Below are 19,974 nucleotides of genomic sequence, written 5' to 3' on the forward strand. Positions count from 1 at the left end.
GGCTATCTCTACTATCTTCTATTATCCCAAGATATACCAGAAGATTTTTATTGACATAACGAAAAATCCCCTCCTGAAATGGAGATTTACTGTATCAGGTACTCCTCTATACATGCTTCGGATGATAGGTACTATTTTATCAAACAGATCAGTCGAAAATCTCACTTTCATGGGGTGCTGCTCATCGTGATTTATATGGTATGGAATGCCAACGTATGAGTCGAACACTACCAAGGATATTATAATTCATCAAAACGTAGCAAGAAATATTTTCCAACAATACAGAGGATCCGAGCTTGTCATCAAGTATTCAATGAAAAGGGTTTAGTCTTATTTTATTCATCCATCCACTGGATGAATCTTAATCAAAGATTAATGCAAATTTGTTTGTTTATATCCTTTTTCCTTCTTCTCTTGTGACAGCTGATTGTAGCTGATCTAATGAAACGTCATGAGTACAAAGATTATATATAAATTATATATTCTTTGCATGAGCATTATTCTTTCTCTCCTCCATAACATTCTTCAATTGTTAGGGTTACCATGTTGATTTTCGGTTTCGTTTTTAACATTACCATTTCACTGGATTTTCACCTTTGATTATAACTAATTTCTTGTATTATTAAGAGGATGAAGGAGATTGGAAAGAGTGATTGGCTATGTAGCGTTTTCACTAACACCATAAATCGAATCATATTTGAAGGCAGAAATATCTTGGGGAGCTTATAGTTGATATTTTTTACTACATAATATCGACAAATTTAATACTTATTTCAAAAATGTTTCATACTTTATGTGTGATCATCCCATCCAGGAAAATATATTAAGGAAGTATAAAAATCAATGTTTTTTTATAGTTTTGTTCTGATATGAATAAAATTTGGGGTTTCACTATTTTATAACAAAAGAACTACCTAATTTAAAACATAAATAATTAATCATTGTGAATTACCAAGCAACCAAATGTAGGTGTGGGAGCCCCTGCAGTCTGAAACCCTCATTTATTATTGTTATTTAACCCGTAGAACATAAAAAGACCATTAAAAATTTCAACCTTTTCAGGTTTGTCCTTTAAAGTCTTTTTTAAATCAAGTTTTAGGATATAACTACGATTCAGTGACAAATTTAGGGAAACATCTCAGGATTTAAAAAATGAATTATTTATTATTTAATCTTAATTACAATTAATAAAAATGTATTGTGCCACCAAAAAAGATAAAATGAAAGACTTTACTTAGAAGCTAGTATATTTTTATTTTTCTTCAAATACTTTATATTCTAGCTGAAGTTAGATAATAGACATTATAATTCAATTTAAAAAAAATAGTTTTTTAAGAAAGGTCGATTTTGATTGATTTTTGGTTAATTTATATTTATTATGAAATTTAAATATAATAAGCTAGTTAGGCTGCGTGAATATAGATGACAATAATATTCAAGGGAAAAAATTGAATCGTTTATTATAATTTATACTAAAATAATTAATAATTTAGTTGGTTTTAAAACAAGTTTATAGATGCTTCATATTCAAAATAATGACTTGTATGATCACTAATCATTAGAGAATGTTAACTTATAGTAATTTCATCAATTATAGTTGATGAAGTTAATATAAGTTAACGTTCATTTTAATGAATTATCATTTGTTGCATAAAAAAATATTTTTATACCAATGTGTTTCATTATAATTTTTTAAATCAAAAGAAACTATTTTTAATTTCTATCCTACTTTTGTTTAACACAATTTTATAGTCAACTATCATGACATCTTTAATAATGATAAATCAATCACGTTTTGAGTCAACACTTTTTTATCACAAATACATTTTTGTGTACACGTATATTCAAATAAAAGGAACCCCTTGAAGTCATTTGATCATTTAAAAACCCTCTTGGAATGTGAAAATGGATTCATTTATAGGATATTATTGAAATTACCTACTTGAAAGGAATGACTGTTCCCATAATATGGGTTATCTATCCGACTTTGATCTACAATAAATTTGCGCCGATCACTTCCGTCTCTATAATATCAATTTTGATCAAACTTAGTACCAAGATTATATATGGTCGCAGTTAAAGGCCATTAAACTTTGGAAGGTCAAGATCTAGGTAACACAAAAAGTAGAAAATACATGATCGACCATAACTTTGAACAATTTGAGATAAATAACTCTATTTGATTTTAGACAGAGGATTTATAGCTCTACCGATTGCCAATTCGAGTTTTATTGCAAACAACATTGATTTAAATTTTATGCCTAACAATATAATCATTATTGAAGGGTAAATTTTTGTTATTTTACTAAACAACGAATAATTTGTTGTCTAAGGATTCATTGAAACATTTTCTGGAGTCGTAATCATTGATTAGCTACACCAAACACAATAAATAATATAAACCAGAGCAAGTCGAACAAAGTAACTCATTTTAAAATGAATAGACATTCTATTAGTGTAAGTTTTATTTTTCCCGCGCTCATTTCATATTCCAATTTATCCATTGTAGCAGATGAAAGCTTTTTATTAGTTTATTTTGAATAACCGCTCTACTTCACAGGGATACTTTCTTTAATACCCAATATTATCATATTAGTTATTTTTTCGCGGTTCCTGAGAACAGAAAGTCTAACAATATTCTTGTAGATTCATTATTATATTATATTATTATTTATAGCAAAGGAAAAGGACATTTAATTAGCTCTAATCTGTCAAAAAAAAAAGAAAAAAATCTCCAGAAATTATAATAAATAATAATACATATTGAAAAGCAAATGAAGCCTCTCCTAGGAATTATTGTTGTAATATCAGCTGTTATTATATTAGGGCTGTTTGTGCAGCAACTCTAGAAAGAGAATGAACATATATATGTTTTGTACAAAGTTGCGATGTCTGTACAAGTTACAACTTGTATAAGCAAATTGTACATGTTTCAATATTTTTCTTCGTCTTAAAGTGCAATATTTCATGATAACATTAATCAATTTAACTACCAACTATACATTGATACTATAATATCATTACGATCCCTCAAAGTTACCTGGTTATTATGTATATATGAGTAATATAACCTTGTGTATGTAAACTTTATAATGTGCCTCAGTATACCTATAGTTTAGTTATTTTTAAATACACGGCACCATTAATATATGGATCATCCATGGAATATTCAATCATTGCATGATCCTCATTCTTCATGCCAAATACTGTAAATCCTTCATTTAACATTATTTAATTCATTTTTGGTTGCAACTTGTAAAATTTGCTTGTACAAATCAACTTGTACAGAACATAAATATACCAATACATAATAAATGTTAACTAAATAAAAAGGGAGAGAGAAAGAAGAAAAAGGAAAGAGTGGGAGCGAGAGAGAGAAGAGGAGAGTAGATACTGATAGAGGGTAGAGAGAGAAGAGGAGCGAGAGAGAAGGTAATGAAAGAAGAGAGAGAGAGAAGTAGAATTAGAAGTGGAAATAATTTGTCGTAAGGCGGAGAGGAAGGACCACGTCGGGGAATTGAGATTTTATTATTGTTATTATTATCATTATTGTTTCCTCATCGATAGGTAAAGACTAAGAAGTGTGTCTCTATTCTCGATTCCTAGGCCGCCACTAACGCTAAATCCATTACTTTTGTGATCCCTAGTTAATCGAAAACAGAACAAGATGGAAAAGTTCGATAAACCCCCAAAGCCAGAACAAGTCCTCATCATCCAACCCAGTAATGAGCTCGAATTCGTGGGTAAGTATTTGGGATTACACTTCTATTGTCACTTCCTTAATCCTCTCTTCCATTTTTCGTCCCAGTAGGGCCCTTCAACCGTCCTGTAACCAGGGTGATGTCCTTAACGAATCAACGGATAGTAGAGTCTGTTTCAAAATTAAAACAACTGCTCTAAAAAATATTGCGTGAAGCCGAACTCCGGTATCGTAGATCTAAAAAATGTGTTAGTATTTCTGGTAAGTTTCCTTCCCAAAAATGATCCATAGGATACTTAAGTTGAGCGTTTCTTAAATGTTTTATTTCACTTCTTTACTGGCACCTTTCAAAAGTGCAAAAAATCTCACGGCACCCCAGTGTAACTAATATATGATTCAAAATGGCGCTACATAGCCTAAAAGGTTAATTTTCTATTTATTTAGACGAGATATTAATGAACAGACAATAGTACGAACTGTCAATAATAATAATTATAACTTTAACCTTTAATTACACGGGTTTACATCCTTGATTGAGCACTTGCAGTAACACAAGAACCCAACTATAAAATCAGGATAACTCAAATCGAGTTCATGGGGTAGCTGAGGCTCAATTTCAAAGCCAATCATGTCCCAGTTTTTGTGGTTTTTTTTTGTTTAGAAAAAATATCCTTTGATGTTTTTCCTTGCTCTCTGAAATCAATTTTCTCGATTAAATGATAAACAAAATGATGGACATTACAGTCATCTGACCTTTGTGGACTATTGACTGTACATAAGACCTATTTTTATTATTCATCTTTATATTTATATAATTGAGTTCAAAATATTATCCTTTCATGTGTAATATACATTACATAAAGGGTTGTGGCGGTCCATATTTGTTCAGTCAGTATTCTTAGGACCGGTCCTTCGGACTTTCAGTACTAGAACTGATTACAAATAGAAGAAATTCAGTTGAGTAATATCATTAGGACCGAAATTTATAAGTTTCTAGGACTGAACTGGACGGGACTACAGTCTTCATTCCTAATATGGACTAACTCAGCACTTATTTTATATAAAATGACACTTTTTTTAAATTATATCTGAAAATACCGTGTTTTTTTTTTTTTTTTTTTTGGCTACACCCCTTAAACGGTCAGAGAACACCCTTGTGTGTACCACGGCACCCTCTTAGAGAAACGCTGATATAGTCTACAAAATAGAGCCTTCAGAAATTTAATGTTTTTAAGTACCTTACTCAAATTCTTTTAGTAGTATTATCCTTCTATTCAAATGAGTGTATTTGATTACATTGTAGGATATGTTTATATATAGATACGTATGTACTCGTATCAAAGTATTATTCTTCACTGGAAGATAATATCTCTTTACATTTTCATATAGCAACTACTTTGATGTATCACCATCTCTTTGTATTTACACGTATTTATTCACATTACAGTTGGTCTACAGCCATTTGATTATGATCCATCGGAAAGAAATAAACATAAGTTTATGGTTCAATCCATGTTTGCTCCTGATGGATATTTCAACATGGAAGATTTGGTATGTATACTTAATATTATTTGCAATAATGCAACAACATATATTTTTAGTGGAAGGAGGCTAATGGAAATAACTTAATGGATTCTAAATTAAGATGCTTATTTACATGCCCAACGGAACCGGACTCAGTTACTTCATCAGAAAAGTTACCGGAAGCACTTCCACAGAAAAAGTGGTCTCATCTTCTTCTGTCAGCTCTGCAAAAGTATGTAGTATTGTTTTTAATTTATATTAAGTTTGGCTATCGTAATTTGATATATCAAACATTCATTTGTTTAATACTTGAAATAATAGTTAAGTAACTTTCCTTTCAGTCTAATGATAATGAATTAAAGAGATCAGTCGATGAGATCAAAATTACAAGAAGAAATAAGCTCTATTAGACAAGAAAATATTTGCGTTAAGGTATGAAAGGTCTATGTGTTATCCTACTATGTTATTTATTTCTGCATTTTTGTAGGAGGAGATGATGCGACAGAAACTGGTCTGGCTTCTAATAATGAAGTTGAATCATCCACTCCGTCATCATTTGCTGTTAGGTCTGAGTCCTGAGCAAAATTCATGACAACAACTTATATCTATTTAGCGCTTATTATGTTTCTTATTGATTCATCATTGGAAAATGGATTATTTGAAGGAAGCAAAATCATATACAATCTCACTTCCTTTTATCAAGAAGTAGCTGGTTACAAACAACAACAATAAAAAGACTTTATCAAGATAATACTAGGAAAAAAAAATGTTAATAAAATAATGAGATGAGATGATATATATAAATATTATACTTATGCAAACGACTATATAAGGGCTTCAACCTAAATCACAGCAAACTTAAGTATGGATAAATCATTGCCATTCTTTTAAGTAAATTCATTTGTTTTAAATTTTTTTAATAACAAAGAGGAAATCACCCTGAGGAAGATCTGCTTCAAAGTATTTTTTTATTTATGTTTTCCGAGGAAATATGCTATCATAAACATTTTGATTGTTTTCAATTTATTAAACTTTAACTAGTCTTGATTTTTATTCAGGTTTACTTAAGGGAATGGTGTTTTTGTATCACAGTACCTTCTTTTAAAACAAGCAAAAAAAAACTGTCAAATTACTATTATTACTCTTTAGAAATTTGAAAAAAAAGTGAGTTTTATGTTTCTCATTTCATCGTTAACAATTTAAATTTTGTATCACATTTTATTTTATTTCCGTTTTTTTATTTTTGTGCGGCTTTATTATGGCAGAAGATTTTGTGAGATATGCAACACTTATTATTCTTTGTTTGTTTTTAATATATTCTAATTTTATTCAAACCTACTATGTTCCAACAACCCTTCGAGATCTCATATCTTGATTTGCATCTTTTTTTTTATTTATAAGTATTTGAAATAGCGGGAGAAAACATTATGAATCCATTCCGTTATAACATTTTAAGGGCACACGATCTCATGTATATGCGATATGGTTGCTATTTTTTTTTAAATTATAAGTTTATAAATTCTTAATAATTGATGTATACCAACATAAATTACACTGTTTTTTTTTCAGTTTCATAAATCTAGATTGCCTTTTAAATTAAATATAATAATTGAAATGGATTTTTTTATCTAGTAAATCATACTTGGGGTTAATTAAAGCTCAACTAATTTAGTATCCTACAATCTTATTTTACTTGTGGGTGTGTTTAAAGCGAATATTTGTTCTCCTTCCCACCACCTCTACAACATTTGATTAACATCAGACAATTATAATTAATTTAACTTCGTGCTATAATTATTTAAAAATTTGATTTTAAAATTGTTACTTAATTTTTGAAATATATAAACATAATAATACATTCTTGATTAAAATCAAAGGATGACTCCTCCTTATTTTGTAAACAGGTAATCAGCCTTTTAATATGACTAATAATTTAGCACTATGCGTAGGTCTGACATGCATTAGGGAAATACACGTAAATGTATCTTATAGTTATATTTTCTCTAGTGGTTCATATGTCCTTATTGTAATATACACATTAATCCTATAATTTTGCCTTTTAAACCTTGTTTACGATTTAATATTGATCACGCTATAAAGCCAATACAACATTCTTTCCTTTAAATGATCGCTCATAATTCATGATGAGGAAGTGATAAGTAATCATTATTTTCAGCTAGTTATTGACATATTTTTTACCCATTTTGTTATTAATAATATTTGTACATGCGTAATGACGTCATCAAAATAAAGTAAATAACTAAATATAGCGTCTGACGTCATCTTTACGAAAATGGCTTTGCTTTGATCCGGGGAGTTTTTCGATTGGTTCTAAATCCCCATGGTATCCCAAATTTCCTTGACAACCACTCGGTCTAAATCCTATTTTCGGACACGTAACAAGTTGAATAGGGCATTTTCTAAAGGTTATTTTTTTTGTTTTTCCATTTTTAGTGGATCAGAATACTCTATGGAAAACGAACACGAGTGTTTCTACCCAAGGACAAAAAAGAGGACGTGCGAAGGGGCTTCCTCGACGTAAAAATCTGAATGTCTATCAACAGATAGGATATGGAAAATTAGGCATGGATTGGCCGGGTCTTACTGGATATAACTCAACGTAGTTCAGATACAAATCTGAGATCCAAGAATACAATCAAAGGAAATGTCGGAAGGGGCTTATGAGTAATTCTTTTTTTTTCTACTCTCGTTTGTGCTTCCTTTTTTAAATTCAATAACTCATTTTACTTCCTCATATTTAGTGAATATAAGGAAAAGCTCAAAAGAAAAAAGATTGCAGATGACCTCTGGTAGGAAACGAAAAAGAGTTTCGCCTCTTCAAAGAGGTTGGACGGGAGGAAGCAACCAAGGTAAGAAAGTTGGACCACCACTTACTCAAGATGGCACTCCTCTGGATAACTTCGAAAGTATCATTCTGGAAAGTAAATATATTCAACATATGACAAAACTTCATGGCCGGTTTAGAAACTCATCAACTCTTGTTGTAACCGGAAACAAGGATGGCCTTGCTGGCTTTGCTTTGTACAAGATACCGGCATTGAATAAAAGTGTAAATGCTGTTCAAGGGCAGTGGATAAAGCTGGCAAAAAGCTCACTTATATTCCCAGGTACGAGGATAGAACTGTGTATCATGACTTTTTACTAGATTTGGTGCAACAAAAATTTTTGTTAAACAAAAGCCACCTGGCCATGGAATTAAATCTCAAAGAATTATAAAGGCTATATGTGAAGTTGTTGGAATTAAGGACTTGTATGCTAAAATTGAGGGAAGTATAAATCCACAGCATATTGTTAAAGCTTTTTTCATCGGGTTAATTCGTCAAAGGACCCACCAGGACTTAGCAAATGAAAAAGATTGCATTTAGTTGAGTTTCGTGAAGAAAATGAAAATTTTCCTAGAGTAATTTATTTTAATATCTAAACATTTTAAATCATTAAGTTATTTTTTATAATGAAATTTAGTTAGTCGCAACACCAGAGGGATCCTCTGTAAGGACTAAAGCGGAAATTCTCCCAAATGAAATTTTGGATTTTGAAATGGTAAGGCTCAATATTGTTTGTTTACACTAATATTCCAATTTGATATTTCCTTAGATCTCATTTGAAGGACATATGCCCTACTATAGGCCAACTCCAGCCCCATTTTATACTCGACTTCCTGGTTGGGAAACTCATTTAAAACGAAATGAGCCATATCAAAGGAATAAGGAAGTAAGATATATCAAAAAATGATTGCCGAATTCTTAACTTATGTAATTATCTTTTTCAGCGAATGATTCAAATGTTTGTTGACCATGGTGAAATTAGGAGCCATCTCACGGATAAATATTCTGAGTGTACAAATTCTACACAAACACGTAAATATGAAGTAGATTAAGCTATCAAGATGTACATGGAATACCAGAAGCAATTTAGAGTCATATCTTTTTTTTGTTAATCATGATAAATTGGGTCTTGTCTATAAATTATGAAAATACATTCTGTTCTGAGTATAAAATGTCTAATTATTGAATAAAATTAGAAAAAAAATGTATTTTTCCCTTAAATTCTTAATCTCATGTAAGTGTTCACCTGTTCCGTATCATTTGACTTTAAGTAAGTAATGTAAAATTAAAAAAAATTAGATTGTTCTAAGTTAAGGTTATATGTAGAGATTCATATTATATTTTATTAAAGAATATTAAAACACAACACTTAATTTATAGTAACTTTCAAATCCATTAAAATGTATAATATGAAGGAGTTGAAATATTACTATTTCAAAATGATTATTGTAATATTAAGTAGAATAATTAAATCAATAGTTATTTTATATAATTTAAAGTCTTTTTCATTAAAATTTACTATTAATACTTATTGGTTGGCTAGATCTAACACCTCATCAACTAAGCGACTTATTGAATCTGCCACTTCATCATACTTGGCAGGAACATATAGGAAGGAAGCAATTGAAGCAATTTTATTCTCTGAATCAACGCAAATGTCTCCAAATTCAGTGGATGTGATGGTAGTTCCTCTTGCAGTCAAATTATCAATCAGAAGTGGTGTATTAGGGTAGTCCTCTTCATCTGTAAAAATATAAACATTTCAACACAAAAATGTTATCCATTAATTAAGCATATTATGTGAAGTCATGAATAACGTACTAACCATCTCCTCCTAATGTTATTTCGATTTCTGGAATAACTAATGAAATAAGTACATTAGCATAAGAAGTACATCCGATTGGCTTATTTGCAGATTTAAATTCACTAATAACTCTAACAACATCTTCTTGAACAGTAGGTGATTTCATCGACGTAGCAAAATTGCTTAAATTATTAATACTCCACTACCACCAGGCATAATTAATGCTATTATATCTTCGTCTTCAGCACTGAGATCCTTATTAGTTATTTATATAAAAGAAGGATTAAATCAATGCAGTGTACGGGTTAAAAAAAAAAAAATCTAAAGGTTTCAGGTCATCACTTTGATAAAAAAAAAAGGATACATATAATAAATCTAAGTAAAAAAATACCCTGGATGGCCTCTTGCCTGCAAATTTTGAACTGGATCTCTCACAAGCCTAGCAGATTCAATAAGGACATTTCTATCAGTATCACAGGTTACTCCATTGACATGATTCACTCCCATTGTCATTGTTACGTAAGGAGCATAGAAAACCGGAGTCATTCCAGCTCTACTAAGTGCAACACATATTGGAGACACTTCAGCTGCATCAGATCCATCTAGGTGTCCACATCCAGATAAAATGACTGCTACTTTCTGTGCCATATCTATATATTATTCGAATTTGATTATTTCACGTCACTAAACATGTTCACACGTACATGAAGAAACAATAACAACAAAAAACATCGAAGGTCTCAAGGATATTTTCAGCACATACTCACTTACCTTATTTAATTTTGTTGTTATTTACCTATTTTTTTTTTTTTTTAAACTTTTCAGGCGAGTCTTTCTATATTTTTACGTTCCTGCGTATGCCAACTTTGTTAAGCAACAATAAACTTCTCTTACTAAGTAACAAACTTCAGGACGCCTATCAAGTAACTATAATCTCAATGTGTGTGTATTTTAAAGCCCTAGATACTTAAAGCTCTCCTCCTTTTTTTCGTTAATAATGCATGATTATGTATACCAACTACAGACCCTTACGCAATATGTATACATATTTTAAGATTCCACTTTTAATTTTATACAGCTAGATGAAGTGGATTGAAGTCTGATTTTTTATCTTAGATATGTATATTTAAATAATATTTATGATACTACAACATACTTAAATAGAATAGGCCTACAAAATCCTTGTATTTGGGTTTGATTCAAATTAATGCCTTTGCCATGATGAAACAAGGCGTGTCATGAAGGCGTTTGAGCGTGATTTGATTTTTTTATTTTTTGAACATAGTTTTCTGTGAATGATTACACTATTTCTCTTTGATCAGGATAACGTTAAACCATAAAAAGTGATTTCTATCTTCTCTTTAACTTTTCATGCCTTTGTTCCTATATAAATGCTAAGGTTATTATTATTTAGGATTTGTTATCCTGTATATAAGTCATAAACTGTTATAAGATTCAATCCTTGATGACGTCAATCTTTATTTCTTCATTTAAAAAATAATCCGACTGCCTTAAAGACTGTTTCTGAGGACTGATAGGACTGGTCCTAGGACTGGGCCGAATAAATAAGGACTGACACAACACTATCCATCGCCCCTTTTGCTCGAACATCCCCTCTTTTTATATCTTGTGAGCCCGGGGACTTTTCAAAAATTATAGCTACATGTAAATTAAATGTTATGTTTATAGGTTAAGACGATTTTAAAATAGTAACAGTAATTTTTAAAATAATGAAAGATCAAAATCAAAAAAGTGCATATAAAAAACTAACATATTAAACAAAAATTTAAAAAAAAATCTTAAATTTTACTAGTTTCATAATATTTTTTAAGTTACTTCTGGATCGCGACACATTTGTTGAGAAACACTGATCTAAATTTTACTTATTTCAAAATATGAACCTCTAATACTGACAATCGACACTGATGATAATTGCTTAGAAAATCAAAATATGGTGTCCCTAATGAATGTTCTTTCACTGTACGTATATCATTTAGAAATGCCGACTGGGCATAGGCGGAGTTTGAAATTTGTTCTAGGACAGGGCAATTTTTATCTATTTTCATGCAAAATATATAAAATATACATGTACATGAAATAACTCTTGAGAGTCAGGGGGTCTGTCCGCGGCCCTCTAAAAATAGAAAAAAGTTTTTTAATTCATAAATATTTAACAATTTTTACAAAGGAAATTTTTTTTGGTTTTAGAAATATTTTTAAATAGTTTCAATACATAAAGTCCCACTTTTCTATTAGTATTACACTAAAAATTAATTTTAAAATGTTTTAAATAATATATAATGACACTTCTAACTACTTAATTCCTCTTAAAAATACCACATATGTCCAGTATCATATTTGTTGGACAACTAGCAGTAGTAACTGAAGTTTTTATTGGTCGACAAACAGACTAACTTTGCTTTAAAAATATAAATAATAATTCCCCCATAAATAATCACTGTTACTTTCCGTTTTTTATGAGCACGTCCACGCGTAGTTACTCAATACTTAGATATTATCCCCACAAAAATGAAAGAATAAAATGAGCAGCTTCTGAAAACAAATTTAATAAGATGTGATGAGCCACCAGGGAGTACTTTAGTTTGCTAAATCTCATTTGAAGTTACATTTTTAAAATTATTATTGAATTAAAATACTTCCCATTTTTCATCTTTTTTACTGTAAATTGACCTAAATACTTGCGAGATTTCATTCATTTTTACATTTTTTTTGTACAATTCTATCCAAATATTGTTTTTTATAAATAAATTGTGTAGGCTCATTTGTATTGTTATTTCTTAGATCAGTCAGCTATCTGTACTCAAAAATGAGTTTCTTATAGCAAATGTCCGGTAGTTTTGCCTTAAACAATTTTGCCTCAGGCCATTTTGCCTTTAAGCATTTCGCCTTAATTTTGCCGAAGGATATTTTGTTAGAACGTTTATATATATTTAAAAATATGCTGCTGTAATTTATGTGATTTATTTCCCATTATTTAAGGACATTAGAGGATATTTTAATGACAAAAATTAGGAATTGGGATTACATGATCTTTTTAATTTTGCATTTTATCAATATATACAAGAAAATTACCATCATCAAATGTCCTTCATGGAAGCGTTTTGATTTGAAAATCTGTCAAATGTCGAAAAAAATAAATTTTTTAAATGGTTCCTTAAAAATTATTGAGTTAAGTTGAGATACAGGATATTTATTGAATAAAAGTCTCCTCAAAAATGCTTTATATAGTAGTCAATCTGAGGTAAGGTAACCGCAATATTTCAAGCATAAAATTCATTTTTGAATCGATCTTATAAGAAAAGTCCATATATTTGAGTTCCATTGCTAGGAACAATTGAAGAAAAGCGGAAGAAATTGAAAGAAAGAAAGAGAAAGAACACAGTCAAGCTCAATAACTGTCGAATTAAAATTTAAATAGCTCTTGAGCGTGGGACCCCAACTTCAGGATCGGTGTTCATCAATGGAAAAGGGTACATGTGTAAGAAGAAATTCATTGCAATGAAATCTCCACTGAACTGCTCATGGCTGGAGTCTGCTCCGAGGATTCCCTTTAACAATTTTGCGTGTTAAAAAAAAGTTCAGACTTTCAGCTATCAAATGAGATATTTTATAACTTTCTAAAGGTATTCTTCAAGAAGCTCTGAGCCTCTGAATATAAAAAAGATCCATTTTCAACTTTAAACAAATATATTTTGGATTATAAACATCATAAACACATTTCAAAAATAGTTTTGGAATTTTTTAATATTAGGCTTTGAAATATTTTTATTCCTATCTTCTACAAGAAGCGCTTAAAAAAAAGCTTTGAATCTTAAAATAGACAAAAATAACAAAATTTTATGGCGTTTTTCAAGTTGAAATGAAGCTAGTTAAGAAAAAAAGGCAATATTTGGAATGAGAAGAAATTATTCAATTAAGTAAATTATATGTTGTTCTTAACCCACTTTTGCTGCTGAATGTTGTAATCAAAAAGGAAATAAAAGTTTCCGTTTTTAATAATGGGAAAATGTCATTTTTTTAGAATATAAAGATATGCATGTATTTAAGAAAAAAAAAACAACCATAGAAACGAAGAAATGATAAATAAAATACCGTATTTCTTAGTAAATAGTATTTGTGGTACAAAATTATAAATATCTGTTGTAGGATTTCTTATTTGATATAAAGAAACAATAAAATTATATATGATAAAAATTTATTAGATATTCATAATAAAATAATTAGAATTGAGTAGTAGAAATGAAGAAAACAATAAAATTATATTTATTTTATAATGCTCACACGCACCAAGAGTAAACATTAAGAAGAAATAACATCAAACAATGTCATTGTGATTTACCGCTCCGCCCTTTGTTCCGGAAAATGCTGGATAATCCTTTGCTGGTTATACATATATTATAATGCTCGCCCGCACTGAGGGGTTCTAAACATTAAGAAGAAAAAATATGAAACATTGTCAATGGGATTACCCGCTCCCTCCTTGGCCAAAACAACACCGGGGAATTCCTTGCTAGTTATACCTATGCAAAGGTGTTAATCCGGTGTGGAATGGGCATATATATCAAAAAAAGAAACCGAAAATCAACATGGTATCCCTATCAATTTGGAGGAGAGAAAGAATAGTACTCATGACGTGTCATTAGATCAGCTACAATCAGCTGTGACAAGAAAGGAAGGGAAAAAGAATGTAAAATAGGTCATTTGCTAGAATTACTCCGATTTTAATCCCTAATTCTACTCTAAGTCCAACAAGGACTTACAGTTATAACTCTGTAACAAATCTTCAGGGTTACACTCCGTCTTTTATGAGCACACACGAACGTTCCATCAGGTTTTGAATATAATTGAATATATTTAGAAAAGGATGTTCACTACTCAGGAATTAAATAATAATGACATCTACTAAGGAAAAGAAAATTCCTTCTTTATAATATCAATTACAAATTAACGGGCCGGTTAAAAAACACTACGGATTTACATGTATGATTATAAATTACAATGCTCGCCACACTGAAGGGGAGTAAACATTGAGAAGAAATAATATGGAACATTGGCAATGTGAGCTCCCGCTCCACTCTTGGCCCGAGCAATGCCTAGTAACTCTTTTCTAATTATTACATAATTTGTTACTTGCAAATACATTATAACACCGATGCCATGGGACAGCTTTTGCGTCCAAAATGTCGTTCAGATTTAGGACGAGACTGGACGGACATGAAAATTATGTCACCAATACATCTCTTGTTTAAATATTCTTATTTTGTACTTGGCTATTCTTATTTTGAATTGAAAATGTTATAGAGACAGTAAGATTTACACTACCTTCCCCCCCCTGTATAAGTCGAGACAGGTTGCCATAGGCTATATAACAAAAAATGTCTAAGTAATCAAGATTAATCTAAAACATATGCATACATATAGGTAATTCGGATATGCAATTTAATTCCTCATTACCTTTGATTTGAAATATAAATTAAAAATGAATTGGGATATATGTATATGCCTATTATAAAATATTAAATTATATTTTTGTACAATTTTGACATACACACTTCACACACATATTTCGGTAATTATGAATAAATTTAAAGGGATCTAAGATATTTCGTAGTTATAGCTATAGATTTTTATACTTATTTTCAAAAATGTAATATTTGATTTTTTTTCAAAAAATTCCAAGAACCAAGCCCTCCTCAAAATATGATCCGGCGGACATCCTTGGGTACCTAGAACAGAAGAAGGTTTTCATTTAATTATAATTTAATGGCAGTTTTGAAACTTGTGAAAGCATAAAACAGTTCTCCTCCAAAAAGATAGGTAAATATTAATATTTAAAAATTGCCTTTCCTATTTCTATTTTATCATTATGAATTCATAAGCTCCAGAAACAATGTATCATAGACCTGTGTTTAGAAGCATTTTATAAGACTCTCCCAGTCAAACAAATTTTTTATAAATATGTACTATAAGCTTTAAATTATTAACTTGCAAAACTCTTTTAGTTATTTTTTGTGCAATAAAACAACTTTTTAAAGTTAAATATAACTAAATGTTATACCCGACATTGGATATGGGAACAAGACACATACATCCGTTCTTTTACCCCCTAGATTTTCCTCCCAGGGCTATGTGCCACTGGAACCCTTTACTTATGAAACTTATGAGGATCACTTGATCCATAGTAGTAGATTACTAGTACATTTAAACATTCCGTCTCCAGCCTCTCTATTTTTTTTTTTAATGAATTCTAATATCGGGGGCTGGCTAAACAATGCCTCATCCCTAGAACACCTTCAGAATTGACTGCAGTTGGATACCTAATCCGGCAAACTGTTGGACCAAAAGTTAAAGTTATTTTGACATGTGCCCGTACTGATTGTATGTTTTATATGAAGTGTAGCAATAAATGGTTTAAAAAAAAAAAAAAAAATTAATTACTAGTAAATTTATAAATTAAAGTATTATAACGTATACGTAGGCTGCTATATACATTTCTGGCCGAATAATGAAAATGCGAATATTGATTATCAAAAATGATTTTATTGTTTTTCAAACTATTCTCCAGCAAGATTTACATCTACAATTTTACATGCGTTCAAACCAATTTCCGAAGCAATTTTTCCACTCCGATTGAGACACCTCCAAAACATGGTTTTTGAATGCTTCAACTGCATTTTCTGGCAACCAAAATCGTTGGCCACGCATCTTTTTTCCTGATGTACCGAATAAAAATAAGTCATTGGGTGCCAAGTCAGGGTTGTATGGCGGAATATCCATCAATTCAACGTTTTGACACGTCGAAAGTTGTGAAAAATGAGCGTACTAAAATGATTACAATAAAACTTCCAAAATTCATAGCTATTCATAGAAAATTAAATTTTTAGAAAAAAAAATGATTTTTTTTTTTTGAAGAATTAACTTTTTTGGAACTTGAATATTAGTGGGGGCTATAGGGTTACAATTATAACTCTACAACAAATCCTCAGGTTTACTCTCGTCAGAAGTTTAATAATAATTATATCAGCTGAGGAAAATAATATTCATTCCCCAGATTACCAATTCCGAAAAAGGGTTGGAATTACTCAATTTCAAATCTCAATTCTACTTTAAGACACTTATAACCATGCTGGTAGATAATAAAGGTGTTTCACTAACGACTTTTATAATTGGGTTGAAGTAAGCAACCTAATTTTAATGACGTCATATATGTGTGGAAAACTCTGGACCGTACTTGTATTTTGCTCTAAGATTACAAAGAATCCAACTCAAAATGTAAGATTTACTACTTGCAAACTGGGCCTGGCACTATATAAAGGTAATTACATTTTATTTTCATTAATTACCCTTGTAGATATGAAAAAAAAGTAGGTTTATGAATATAACACAGTAGACAACTATTACTATTTGTTGCTTTGTAGTTGTAACGTTTCACAACTGCATGTACTCATTTGTGAATATTTTTCAATTTTCTTTAGATAGGGGATCTCCACCATTATCTTAATATTAGGCATAGTTTTATAATAAAAAACAATCATTATAGTAAAGAAATCAATTATATGTATTAACAATTAGGGATATTATGTCTTCTTATCATGAAACGCTCATGTGAAAAAATAAACTGACAACTAGATCATAATTCGTTATTTATGTTGATATTTAGTTTATATCGCCAACAGAAGTGAAGATGATGCATTGAAAGACCTCTGTTGCCTTTTGATTTTCATCTACTGCTATAGAAAGGATAAGCATCAACATTTATATTAGCATTATTCCCGGGAAAATATTGGAAAATAATATTTGAAGATATATATTATTGTCTTGTTAAGCATTGAACAACATAAATATACCAAAAGTAGACGGGAATTCATTATTCAGATATTATTTATCTTTACTTTTTGCCCACCCCTACTTATCAGAAACAATGTTAGCATGAAAAAGAAACTTGAGAACACGCCCGATTTTCTGACGTAATAAATATAAATCTTACAAATATAAGAGAATACATATCGCCCGCCATCGTACACTCAACGCAGGAATTAATATAAATTAAATTTATCTTCTTTTATAGTAGAAAACAATGATAAATGAAATCCCTATGTTTAAGTATCTTAACTGAATCCAGACCCTGTTTTAGCGTTAAAAGTACTTGAGCCAAAGAAAAAATGTAAGGCCGTTACTTTAATTTTTCTTTTACTCATAATTGTTTTTAGTGAGATATTTTAAATGTTTTTTTTTTGTTAAACATAATACAAAAATTTGTATGGGGATGAATAAAAATTCAGTTTTTTATCGGTTTAAGAGCAAAAGGTATTCATTTAAAGCATATGAAATCAGGCTTGTACCCATTCACTCTTTTTCAATCGTTCATTTTGAATTTTTATTTATTCATTTAATATTTATCTAGTATAAAAAGTATAACCTTAAAAAATACTCATTAATATATAGATCCCTTTTTGTTTGGTAATACATAAAAAATGAACTCAAGGGTGTAGCTTACTAAAAGCATAACAGACAATCCTAGGGGTCCTAAAATGATACCTTCAATTTCTATAAAATGGTGTCAAATTTCTTCAAATTGTTTTTTTTTTTTAATATCCTCAAAATAGAGGCATTACTTTAATTCAAGGCAACCTCCAATTTATATCAACAGCCTCCTCCTTTATAAAATAGCTGAACCGACAATTTTTTTTTGAGTTACCTTATTTAGTGGAAAGGTTGACCCGTAGCATAGACAAAATTGGCAAATACTACGTAATCGGTTCATTCAGGGGTACCATAATGCGTGTGAAAAAAAAAAAAAAAAAGTGATCCCGAATCTAGCCCAACTTTTGGGCCGAGCTTAATTTTTCCAACATTATAAGTAGTTGGGCCAAGTTGCACCCATGAAACTAGGGTTTAGTTGGTCTTTAAAGACCCAGTCGTGTTTCATTTTTTTTACTTTCGGGCGGATTTTTATTTGGAGAGGCCTCTGTTTGGTTTTTAATTACATACTTTACCGATTTTTTAAAGTGGTTCTAAATTTCTCCAGTGAGTTCATCTCTGATATTCCCTAAGTGGTCCTAGTTTGTCTATAGTGTCAACATCTCCCGACAGGTGGGTTCTATTTTTATTATTACTATTTATTGTTAGAAAATTAATGCAAAACTTTAGGGTGGAGAAGGGGTGGGTGGGCTTGCCGTGTGAGAGGATTTTTTAGCTTTATATTTTCATTGGCATTAATGTCTAATGCAGTTAGTATATTCAGATTTGTGTAACAGTATAATATTGAATATACATATTTTTGGCTAATATTTTTGCATAGGGGGCCAAATTGATTCGGATTGGCCCTGTTGGATTGAAGGGTTGATCATAATACCATATAAATGAAATTGAACTACAAAAAAAAAAAAAAAAAGAGTAAACTTCCCAAATATATAACAGTTTAATTTCATAGTGTTTTGGAGCTCCAGTAAATTAATTACCTTGGATTGGAGTTCACGACGAAAATCTCTATATATGTAAGTGTAAATTATATAAAGTTATACCTTCCCCAAAGATAGAGTGAATAAAGTAGGTATGTTTCAAAATGTCGATTTACGGAGAGAAAAAAGTTGCAAGAGGCGTACACGGAAGTAAAGAAGTGTTTTGGGGATTCCCATTCATTACTTAAATGGGAGAAATCAAATTCATGTCACTTATATTTAATGTAGATAAATTCTTAATATTTCACCCAGTCTAAATTTTTTAGCTTTTCATTGCTTGGTTGAATTGGGCCATTTGCTGGAAAATAAGTTATCTCAAGATAGCATTCAAAATTTGCAAATTGGGTTTCATGGATTAAATATAAATTATAATGGACTTAAAAACATTTATTTATATAGTATCTTGTAAAGTTTCCATTCAATCTGTTCTTGAGACGTATATCTAAGGTTGATAAATTTGGTAAGAACACAAAAGCGTGCGAGGAGAAGGGAAGAAATACTTATGGTATCATTCTCGATTGACTAAAATAATAAACATTTTCCTCTATCAAGAACGTTATCAATTCCCGCCTTTATTATTCAATATTAATATAATATTAGACACTGATAGTCGATAGA

General features: G+C 30.3%; 1 protein-coding gene and 2 pseudogenes across 1 annotated transcript; 2 read left to right on the forward strand and 1 right to left on the reverse strand.

The window, feature by feature from the left end:
• Positions 1–3,587: 3,587 nt before the first annotated feature.
• On the forward strand, positions 3,588–5,901 carry LOC121130717 (vesicle-associated membrane protein-associated protein B/C-like; annotated as a pseudogene).
• A 1,201-nt stretch (positions 5,902–7,102) lies between these two features.
• On the forward strand, positions 7,103–9,199 carry LOC121130718 (small ribosomal subunit protein uS5m-like; annotated as a pseudogene).
• Positions 9,200–9,380: 181 nt separating this feature from the next.
• Positions 9,381–10,799, reverse strand: LOC121130716 (glutamine amidotransferase-like class 1 domain-containing protein 3, mitochondrial). Its single transcript, XM_040726429.2, is given in 5 exon segments — positions 9,381–9,813; positions 9,896–10,066; positions 10,069–10,129; positions 10,283–10,524; positions 10,646–10,799. Coding segments are annotated over 4 exon segments (687 nt in total). The 5' UTR covers positions 10,523–10,524; positions 10,646–10,799; the 3' UTR covers positions 9,381–9,598.
• Positions 10,800–19,974: the final 9,175 nt, after the last annotated feature.

This window comes from Lepeophtheirus salmonis, unplaced genomic scaffold (genome assembly GCF_016086655.4).
Source record: "Lepeophtheirus salmonis unplaced genomic scaffold, UVic_Lsal_1.4 unplaced_contig_11012_pilon, whole genome shotgun sequence".
NCBI lineage: Eukaryota > Metazoa > Arthropoda > Copepoda > Siphonostomatoida > Caligidae > Lepeophtheirus > Lepeophtheirus salmonis.